At 50.1% G+C, this 11,023-nt stretch overlaps 1 protein-coding gene across 1 annotated transcript; it reads left to right on the plus strand.

Annotated features, from left to right (window-relative positions):
- The first annotated feature begins 3,005 nt into the window (after positions 1–3,005).
- BPIFB6 (BPI fold containing family B member 6) lies at positions 3,006–10,537 on the plus strand. The gene is given in 14 exon segments (XM_055722554.1): positions 3,006–3,119; positions 3,620–3,732; positions 3,734–3,775; positions 4,403–4,507; positions 4,588–4,734; positions 5,794–5,882; positions 6,264–6,358; positions 6,667–6,843; positions 7,014–7,067; positions 7,383–7,505; positions 7,767–7,834; positions 8,284–8,329; positions 9,040–9,142; positions 10,509–10,537. Coding segments are annotated over 14 exon segments (1,305 nt in total).
- The last annotated feature ends 486 nt before the right edge of the window (positions 10,538–11,023 follow it).

Here is an 11,023-nt window from a genome sequence, read left to right on the forward strand (position 1 = left end):
GGGATGAGACCTGCATGTGTCATGCTGAAGGAGGTCTTGGCAATTCATCAAGGATGTCCTCCATTTCCTTCAGGTCTGGGTAAGTCTGTTGAAGGCAACAGGAATGTTTCTGTTTGGTTCAGTGAGTTTTAAACCTGACAGAAGATCAATTTTTTTTAAGGTATCTCCTCTAACCTCTGGAAAGGCCCACATGCAAGAATTCCTTCCTCTCTAATCCATTCCTAATCAAAAGCCATGGGCAATATTTATTACAACCGATAGAAAAAATGGTGGGTGATATCCACCCTTTTTGATAATGTCTCTACAAGCAGTGAAAGTGTTTGTGGAAGGGAGCCACAGTCCCTCTCCTTCCTGCGCATGGGGCCATCATGTACTTCTGGCTTCTTTTTGGCCTGGAGGACAGAACATGGACCACCTGCAAATGCCGTGTAAGCGCATCCTCCGTGGTCTACCCAGCTCTCCTTTGTGCTCTGTGTTCTGGCTTTTGCTGCCCACCCCACTCCCCCACCCCCCCCACCCTGATATTTGTGTTCTCAGCTTCGAGGTACGGCCAGTCTTCTGGAGAGGGTTGAGTTGCCCATTTTGGTCTGAGTCCCTTGGCAAGGGGATAAGGTGTTCAGTGCTTGTTGAAACACCTGCTGCCCGGGGAGGCAACCATTGTCCTTTGTGCATCGGCGAAGTGAGTTATTGGGTGCTGGTTCCAGGTGCAACTTGACACGTTCAAAGCCTTTGGCTCTCACCAGCGCTGTGTTGCTTTCCTTCTCAGCATGACAGAGAAATGCCAAGGAAAGCAGAGTTTCATCCACATTGTGCATTTCCATTGAAGGCATCCAGATAGCAGTGTCAAGAGAAAATATGAAGACATATGTCTAGCAGCCTACCAAAGGAGAGCAGGATTTACACTTCCATGCTGATGTATGCAGCCCATCTAGAGGCAAGAAATGTGTTTAGAAAAGTAAATCCATTGACAGGCTGTAACCTGCAGACAAGTCCCCTGGGGTCACAGGAGGTGCTTTGTGGCATCTAACTTTGGTAGGGACATGGACACAACCTAGAAAAGTGTCTGAGAAATTTTTTTTGTGTTTTAGAGTAGTGATTGGAAATTTGCCCCTGCTATACCTTGTTCGAGCATAGGTAATATTGGCAGCTCTCCCCAGGGTAGCACTGGAGATTTATCTGTGAGGCATTAGTATCACTTACAGCAGTGCAAGGGTCTGGGGATAAGCTGCTGGGAGGAGATGGCACCATGGTGCTTAGAGGTGGATTTTCTCCTCCTGAAGAGCCGTTCTGGACCCAATGATCCCTGTGGAGCCTTAATTAGATGTCAACTTATAGCATAATAGCTGATCAAATTACTAGCACAAAAGTGTCTTTCTGGCATGATGTGTTCCTCACTGGGTGTTATCTATGAATCTTACATTCCTGTTAGATAAGATGTAAATCTCCCTGTCCGGGCTTAGCAGAGAGCCACCGAATACATCACTGGGAGGAAGGTAATGACAGATTAAACCTCATTACATGTTTTATACAGGAATGAAGAGAGGAAATAAATTACTCAGTGCTGCAGGACCCCACTGGGGTGAACTCCCAAAGCCAGGTCCTGCAGAGTGGGGTACCCGGGAGGGGACAGGAGAGGACACCATGGTGGCCGCTAGCCCCAGCTCAGGCAGGTCTGGCTCACGGGCAGCCACAGCAATGGCAGCAGCATGGCCAGCCCGGAGGTGAGCCTTGTGCAGCCTGTCTGCGGTCTGGTAGGATGCATGGCTGTCCCGTGGTGGAACGGGGACAGGGCTGAGAAGCCCATTCTATGGGCAGATGACAGCTCTTCTCAGCCTCACGTCAACCCTGTTTGAAATCACTAAGAATATTACTGACTTTCTCACAATTTCCACTGGGTTATGCACCAGCAAATCCCACATGCTCCAGCAGCATTTGCACAACCTCTATGAACTTTTGGGGAGTGAGAGCCACAGTTACACGGGTGTCTCCAAAAGCAGAATTTACCATTGCACATCTTAGGTTTCTCCTCACCCCCTGCTTCTGTCTGTACCATGTAATTAAACAGATCAGGTTTTTCTTTGGACTCAATGTGCAAGTCTTTGTTGGCTAATCCTGGGCATTGAGCAAAAGCGTTGGCTTCAGCCTCGTACCCAAAGCCTGAGGGCTTACCCAGACTTTTGAATTTATTAGTGAAATTACTTGTATTGCCAGAAACAGTTGGGGGTTAGGTTACACCACAGCCGTTACCCAGCCCTTTAATTCTCAGGTTTTTCCTCTTTCTCGGCCAGGGTTTATATGTGGGCTGTTCCTTGCCTCTCTCCAGAAGGTCAGTGCAGAGCCTGGACAACCTCTGGGGACTCTCCAGGTGAGGTGATGGCAGGGTCCTTCTCTCCAGAAGTCCCTGCTGTGGCAAGGTGCAGCAGATCACATCATTTCCCTCTGGTGCAAGCAAGAAATGAGGGGCCAAGCCAGAGCAGACTGGTGGAGCTGTGTTGACAGTCCCTGGAAAGGCTCATCCCACTCCTGTCATGGCCAACAGCCATGAGGTCTCCTGCTGCTCCTATGGACAGGGCTCAGGGTGGCCCTGAGATCCAGTGGGCCATGTGTTCCACCAGGCAGCTCCAGCCCTTTCTCTGTGGCAGATTTTAGGCATCATGAGCAGCTCTGGTGCTTGTCTAAGGGGAATGCTTAGCATCTTGTTTAGGCACTGACCGTGGGGTGGGTGGTGCAGGACACAGGCACGCCCCTATGGGGCTGCTCTGGGGTGTCCATAGGTGTCTGAATTTTGGGAAGTGATTCTTGTATTTAGGCTGTGTGTTGGCCTAGTACAGCTCTGCTGGACTTGCACAGAGCCCTGTTTGCTTTCCTCCAGCATGAGTGCAGTGTTTAGCCCCTGATCTGTGGTTTGGGAATAGTCTCCAGCTCATTGTCTCTCTCTGTCTGTTGAAGTCCGCACACTCCTGTAAGCCTCTGGAGCTCCGTGAGCAGCTGTACTGGATTGGAAGATGTCAAGGGTTTGGTGCATTTTATTCCTCGGTGGCTGGCTAGCATGGTCAGGAGGAGCTGCTGGCCCAGGAGCAATCATCAGGATTGATCTTGGAATGATTGACTCAGCCATGGTAGCATCCATGCGTGGACACGTGGCAGCAGTGCAGCGGGGAAGCTGCCTGTCAGTGCCACGCAGCCTGCATCCCCAGCACATCCCTGGCCCGCGCAGCCTGCATCCCCAGCACATCCCCAGTTGCAGGGTGCCGCCGGCTGGCCGGGCTCCAGCAGCTGCCCTTAATCCACAGCAGAAGCCACTTCCCCGTGGCCTGCACCTCCTGTGTGGGATGCTGCAAGCAGGACCCCTCAGCTGTGACACCCCAATGTGGGCACACAGGTTGCCTCACCGGTGTGCAGCACGGTAAGGTGGAACCTGAAAATGTGCCAGTGTTTTGTGTCTAAAATCATGATGTGTGTGCAGCAAGTACCTGCTGAGCTCCAACTGTTACCCAGGGACAGCGGAGATTGCTCGTAATCTGAATTTACAACACACAAAACATCCTGCTGTTGGGATTTGTTAATAACAACATTCTATAGGGTGTAGTGGGGAATGCTGAGTCCCCTCACCCTCCAGCACAGGCTCCTCCCTGGGGATTTTGTGCTGAACTCCTCGTCTCGTGCAAATCTTCCAACAGTCTCCACTGCTCTGAATGAGAGTGATGTTCTGCAGAAAATGGCAGAAGCCACAAAAAAAAGCGCCGAACACCAAACCCATCAAAGGCATCTCGGGGTGAGCGATGATTAGCAGCCTTACAACGTGAGCCTGAGACTGGGAATGAGAAAATAAAAGCAGAAGGTTGGGAAGTGTCAGCCCGGAGGCAGAAATGAATCACTCCCTGCTAACAAGTGTGATATTAAAGCCGGTGATTTTCTGCCTGGTTGTGTCCACAAATACATGAAGAAACTATAACTTAAAGGCAACAAAGCGCGTCAGCTCCTGCTTCAGCACTGGCCGGGGATGGCTGCAGCAGCTCTGCAGCACCGGTGGGGTTTGCTCTCCAGGCTGGGGGTGCCCAGCTCTTACCAGTGATGTTCTGAGGAAACCCCAGGATTTCTGGGGGATCAGAGCTGGCCCTCTACCCCACAGGTTTGTGCTGGGTGAAAGCATGGAGATATTTTAAACATCAAAACACCTTTTTCCCAAGTTTTTTCAAAATTAAACAGTGCAAGCTTTTTGTTTGGAAGAAACACATTTCTAAATTTAACAGTGGTTTTAAACTGAAAGTTTAAACAAGGAGTGGAGAATGAAGATGGCGATGGCAATATCGGTGATAGGTGACTTTGATATAAGCAGCCTGACCTGGCTGCTCTGCAGGCTCCTTCTTCCCAGCTGTTTTCCTCTGGTTTTTTCCTGCAGGCTGAAAGTGAAAGATCTCCGTCCCCCGGTGATAGCGCTGGCACTCTTGCTGGGCTTGGGGCTCTTCGTGGCCATCTTAGTCCAAATGACCATCGCTGGGAAAAGGTGAGCAGGAGCTGAGGCTGGGGTGGGCTTGCTCATTGCCAAGGGTTTGTCCCACGGTGACTGAGCTTTGCTCTGAGCAGCTTTATAGGAGGAAACATGGAAATTGCCCTGGCAGCAAACCCGACGGCCAGCAGCCGGCTGTGGCAGGACGCCATGGGCATCCCCAGGTTCAGCTCCAAGAACTGCCACATTGCTCTCGTTAGCGTTAAAACCAACCTGCCCAGCAGGTGAGTCCCAAAGGACATCAGTGATATACCAGTATTAATGTTGCCTGAGAGGCATTGTTAAATCTTTCAGTCTCTAAGTTTGGATTTCTACAGGACACAAATAGTTCTTACTGTTAATTTTTTCCACTAGGAAAACCAAAATGTTTTATGGACAAATTCAGGCCAGCTTTAGTGTTATTCTATGCAGTGTTTGTCTTTGGCATCAGTGCTCATTTAAGGGCTGCACTCCTGGGGTATCGGAACTTCTTTTAGGCATGGAAACGTTCTTTAGCTTTGCGTAAAACCAGAAGATGGCATTCTTGAGAAAAGGTTTGTAAAGAAAGAAAACATCTTTTATCACAGATTAGCCATATGTTGGCCTAATCCATACCAGACAGGTTTCTTTAGTGCTTGACTTCCTTGCCTTTTGATCTTTAGTAAATAATTATTGCTATGTGCATAGTGGCTGTGTCGGCTGACGTGTTTTCTCTGCCCAGCATGCTGCCTGAAGTTATGAACATGTTTCTGGACAGCACCCTTCAGAAAGTGCTGCTGGCTCTGGTAAGTCCAATCCTCCTCCCATCCTTGTTTCCTGGAGATCATCTCCTCCTCCTCCTCCTCCTCACTGCACTGTAACAGGTTTCACAGTTTTGCTGCAGAAGGGAGCTCGCAGGCTGGTAAAAGGGAGCATTTTGAGCAATTACTGGTTTTATGCAGCCAACACCCGCAGCAAAGGCACTGTCACTACCTAAAGCCTCCTCGTCCCAGCTCGGCGGTCAGAGATGCGGTGCCCAGGCAGAGCTGAACTCGATGCTGAGCACGCTTGATCCTAAAGGCTTGTCAAAGGGCAGATTTGCAGCCTCTTAATGTGTCATAAAGTCTGTCTGGTTTAGTCAGATATCTGTGGAGGGCCTGGCCCTGTTCATCGCTCAGCTTAAGACAGGTTTACTCCAGAGTAACTCACTTCAACCAGGGACAGAGAAAACTGAGTCAAACTCTTGTCTGAGTGACTGATAGTGGAGGGTTCTGGTGCTTCTGGGTTCGAGTTGCACTGTTCTGGCAAAGCTCTTCTCCCACCAGAAGCCTCCGTGCAAGGTTTTCTGACACTTTGTGTCCAGCTGTGGATGAAGCGCTCAATCTTGTGAATGCAAAATTCACCACCATGACTTGTAAATTGACATCCATCCACCCACTCACCCATCCATCCATCCACCCACCCACTCATCTCCTCCCCTTCCCTTGGCAAAGGGAAAGTGCAGATCTATCACCAAGGATAGGCAATCTGCTGAGCTCTGACTAGGACCAGGTGCAGACAAACCCAGCCGGGGCCACACAAGTATCCAACCCCTCCTTGGTGCAGCTTCGGGAAAGCCTGGCACCACAGAAGCTGGCAGGGATGCTGGAGCCCACCAAAGCTGGAAATGGCATGTAGTGCTCATGACCCAGCAGTCTGGCACTGGTGAACCAGTGGTTTTGGCACTGGTGAGCACTCTCCCCACACCACAGAGCATGCACCTTCTGGTTAAGCATCCCTTTTTGTTTCCATGCAGCCGAAATCCCTCTTGGGTCTGCTGGGACCCTCCAATACGCTTTGCTGACCCCCGCCCCCATGACCAATGAAACTTTCACAGAGCTGGATTTGAAGGTGAGTGCTGCTGCCTAGTGCCAGGTCTTGGAGCAGTGATGTTTCTGACATCCATTTGCTAGGAAGCATTGTCCTCCTCAGCCTTGGGCAGCAGAGGCTTTGGGAGGGGTGCAGATGTGCTGGTTGCATTATAACACCTAAGTGCCTCCTCAGCTCATCCTTTTCTCTGGAGTTTATTGCTCTGTTTCATTGTTGAGACTACAGAGCAAAGCATCCAGTACCTTGGGCCTGGTCCAAACGCAAATCCTGACATGGATTTTGCAGAGACAAATGCTCTCTGACATTACTCTTATTACTGGTCCTTTTAGACCATTCTCCATGAAAAGGAGGGGAAGGAGGTTGACATTCCAATGGAGCAGCTACCTCTTACTTGTTTGCCACCAAAGAGGGATGCTGCTATCCAGCTCATCCTGTCTGCAAACTTCTTGAGTGCTGAGCTCTCTATCCTGCGGTCATCCTTCAACCTGTAGATCAGCAATAACATGGTGGGTGATTAGGGCTTGAGATTTTCCTCAAGACACCACTAAGAAATCTACACTCAAATACAAGGCAGATCCATGTGCTGTCAATGCCTCTTCCCTTCCCCATGTTAAACTCCCCCACTCCCCCAAGTGTGAGTGCATTAGGTCCCTGCCCCCTGACACTTTCTCAACAGGTTCTTGGGCTTCCCCCACTGGTGACTATGATGCTTGGAACCCTCGTTACTGAAGTGGGTGGACTTGGCTTGATCCTACTGGTCTGTGTGACATCTTAGGCTACTTAGGGCAGCAGATAAAGCTGCTCTCCATTCACAATGACACGCTGGGAACCTTTACTGCAAGGTCAAACAGGTGCTTTCATAATTTTATTAGTAAAAATTTTATTAATAAGATTATTTAAGGGACATACTACTGCACAGTATGGACCAGCTTGACTGCCACTGACTTTGGTGAACGTGACTGATGCTCAGCACCCACCAGGACAATCCCCAGAGCCGTGAAGTGGGCAGGAGAGTGAATGTCACCCTTTTGCTTTGACTGTACAGATTTCCAGGGTGCTGCCTTCATCACAGCCAGTGGTGATTGAAATGCAGGGAGTCAAAGCACCGGTGGTGACCATAACCACAGACAAAAGCTTTGTGCAGCTCTTCAGCACCGCTGAGTTTTGGGTTTCCCCTTCAGACTCTGCTCCCAAAAATCCCTCTTGTCCTGGATGTTGTGAGTTGAAGGGGTTTGCAGCTGGCAAGGGCTGGCTGTGGTCACCCCTGTCCTGACCCAGCAAACCTGCACCAACACTGGAGCCAGAGATGTGGGACAGTGGGCAGGGACATATATTGGGAAGGTGCCTGGGCAGAGGGTCCTGCTGGGCTGGGGTAGTTGGGGGGGAACAGGGTCCTGGTGGGGGGACACCCTTCCCTTTCCCCTTGCAGCACAGCAACCTGGAGGCACAGTTTGCCATTGCAAAAGAAAAGCTGCGGCTCTCCCTCGCTCTGCAAAGGTAAGGCAGCTACCAGTCCCCAGTGCCACCATCAGCAGTGAGAGTCCCTGGGCTGCTCGGGAGGCCACCCGCTACCTGTCACCCCTGCATTTTCAGAAGGAACCTTTGCTGTCTCTGCATGACGACTTTGCAGTTTATATAACAGCTATTTAAAAACAGATGAGGACGAACGTGACATAATCCAGCTGACCTCAAACCTGTTTTGTTTATTTTTTTCTCTTTAAGTCTGAACAGCTGAAGTTGTGATGGCTCAGGGTAGGGAAAATGCTCCCAGTGGGAAGCGGCCCCTTTCTGGAAGGAGGCTGGTGGAGCCACGGCCCCTGGTGCAAGGGGGAGGTTTTCTGGACGTCAGGGTCTGGGTGAGGAGTTCGTTGAGGGTGACAGGGCAGCTTGCTGGGGGGGGGGGGGGGCTGTGGGAGGCAAGTGATGCCCCTTTCCTCTCCCTGCAGCCTGTCTCGGGTGGCCTTGGCTTCCTCCTCCCTGGGAACGTTTGACGTGAGTTGGGCAGTCTGCACCGTGCGTGGGGCTGGCACTGTGGCTGTGAATCGCCATGCTGACTTGCATTACCAAATACAGATTTTTTATAAAAAAACAAACCAAACCAAACCAAAACAAGAAAGCCAAAGTGAATGCTGAAGATTGAGATGTTATTTCAAGGAATAATATCTCAAGGAATAACAAATGACAAATAACTGCCCAAACCATTTACCCACAGGCACGAATGCTCTGGAAGGGGTCCCCGCTCGCACCGTGTTTATTTGTGGGAGAGTTTTGGCCATGAGTAACTCTCCGCTGTGTGGTACCAGCATGGTGGGAGTGTGGGCTGGTGTTAATTTTCCTCATCTCCCTCTAATCCTGATGCTGAGATCAAGACACTTGGGTGGGCGAGTGCTGGTAACGTGTGTCTTGTAAGAGTGTTGTCCCCTGGAGCTGCACACAGCTTTGGGCTTTGGGCTGCGAGGAGGGTGCCTGGCACTGACTGCAAGGTGGAGAGCAGAGCACTGCTGGGGCTGGGAACAGTCTCAGCTGGGGCAGTTTTCATAGTAATTGAGGATTTTTCAAGTGTTCCCATTCTGCTCGGGGGAACCTTTACAATATCCCTGCAACTGGAGAAGGTGCCGGATGAATTGATGGGGTGAGCTGGGTGGACAAGGCTGCTGGCAGGCGGAGTGGTGGGCAGTTTACACCACTTCTCTGTGTTTCAGGAGCTTCTGCTGAAAGGAGTTTTGGCAGATATAATTCACATGGCTTATGTGCCATCGATCAACAGTAAGCACGGCTATGGCTTCATCTGGGGATTCGCTATCTGTACAGGGGAAATAGTTCTCATTTCTTTTCCTATAGACTGTTGCCTTTTTTTTTTTTTTTTTTTTTTTTTTTTTCTTTCTGGAAATGGCATTGCCTGGCTGACCTTGCATGCTTTTCCTGCCCTCAAGGCTGTGAGTGACTCTGCCAGGAAAATCACTTGCAGGCTGTTTTGCACCCGTGGGTTTTGCAGCAGGAGCTGGAGGACGGCAATGCCTCCCACTCAGGGTTCTGGCACACCAACCGATCTATTGCAATGGGCAGGCTTCTTCTCTGAAGCCTCTTTGAATGTTGTTCCTGTCCTCAAAATCAAAACCACTTGCTGTCATCAGATTTTTGCCTTTAAGTCTCCAAAAATCAACATGTCCCTCTTTACCATACCTAAAAACCAGCCAAAGTGTCAGTAAAAAAGCCCACCCTGGAGCGTCAATTTAGCTGCTCAACTCATATGGACAATATGCCAAAAGCAGAGATTTTGTTTATGCTAAAATACCCAAACCCAGGAATTCCCACCCTGTTAATTTTTCTTCTGATTATCCCCAAAGTCCCTTTGGCAGGCATGGGCAGGCAGCACGAGGGTGGGCAGGCAGGGAAGCGCTGGAGATGCAGGCAGTGGCCGGAATGCCTCTGAGAGCAGCTCCCACTCGCTCCAGGGGTGCTGGGCATCACTCACTGGGCAAACATCAGTGGGTTTGAGGTAAGCATGCTCGTGCAGTGGTTTTGCTGTAGCTTGGGTCAGCCCCGGCGTCAGTGCTGTTAGTCCATCACACCTGAGCACAAAACAACTGTTAAATCCTGCCCGTGTCCTTTTTATTTTTAAATCTGCAGGATGCTCTAGTACTGGACGTGCCCATTGCAGAGACCTGAGGCACGGGGAGGTACGGCTGAACCCACCGCTGCTGCAGGGACCCAGCAGGAACAGGCGGGCAGGAGAGCAGCGAGGGTGCTGGGGCTCCTGGGGCATTTCTTCCTCTTTCCATGGCTTTAACTCCACAAGCTGAGATAAAAAAGACCCCATCACCCCATGACAAGACTGGCCTGCCGTGTGCCTGGTGGAGCCAGCTAGGCATGCCTGGGCAGAGGTCGTATTTCTTGAGAGGACTGGTCCCTAAATAAATCACGTTTGCAACCAAAATAGCACGTGCATTAGCGTGCTGCAGGCAGCAGCGTGGGCTGTCATCGGGGTGCAGCATCCACATCTTCCACAGGAGGAGGGTGCAAGAAGGGAACCCTCCTGCTCCTGGGGTGCATGTGGGAGAGGAGAGGAGTGTGTCCGCAGTCATGGGGGGGGGGGGATTAGGACTTCTCAGAATGAGTTAGAGACGGGCATTTAGACATCTTTACCTGTGGTTTATCGGCTGCATTGCAGATATTGATCACAAGCATATAGTCCACTGATTGCTGGATAATTACCTGTCATTAGCAAGTCAATAGACGGCTTTGATCCTGATTTCAGCAAGCCGATATGATTTAAACATTTTTTTCCTGGTGACAGGTAGCTGGTGCAGAATTAAGGATATCTTTGAAAAGGTTATTGTGTTTTTAATAAATTGTCCCCAAGGAAAATCTCGCTGTGAGGCAGGCTCTGAGAACTCCATTTGTTTTGTTGTGTGCGCTGCCTGACCCAGCAGGCATTTGTTCTGAAACGCGTGTAAGGAATTGTCCTCGTCAGGAGTCCTAAGCAATGAGGGAAGCAGCCATAAAACCAGCTCCCCATGAGGACTGGTGTTTATGGTGCCTTCTCTCCTCATTTCATTGCAAACATTGTCAATGACAAGCACATTTTTTTAAAAGATATTTCCCTGATTGTGCTTGCATTAGCTAAGAAACAATCAAACAGTTTCAGCCTCCTTAAGAACAAAAAATGAATCAAAATAGCTGTAC

The sequence above is a fragment of the Falco cherrug genome, chromosome 10 (genome assembly GCF_023634085.1).
Source record: "Falco cherrug isolate bFalChe1 chromosome 10, bFalChe1.pri, whole genome shotgun sequence".
NCBI classification, from domain to species: Eukaryota; Metazoa; Chordata; class Aves; order Falconiformes; family Falconidae; genus Falco; species Falco cherrug.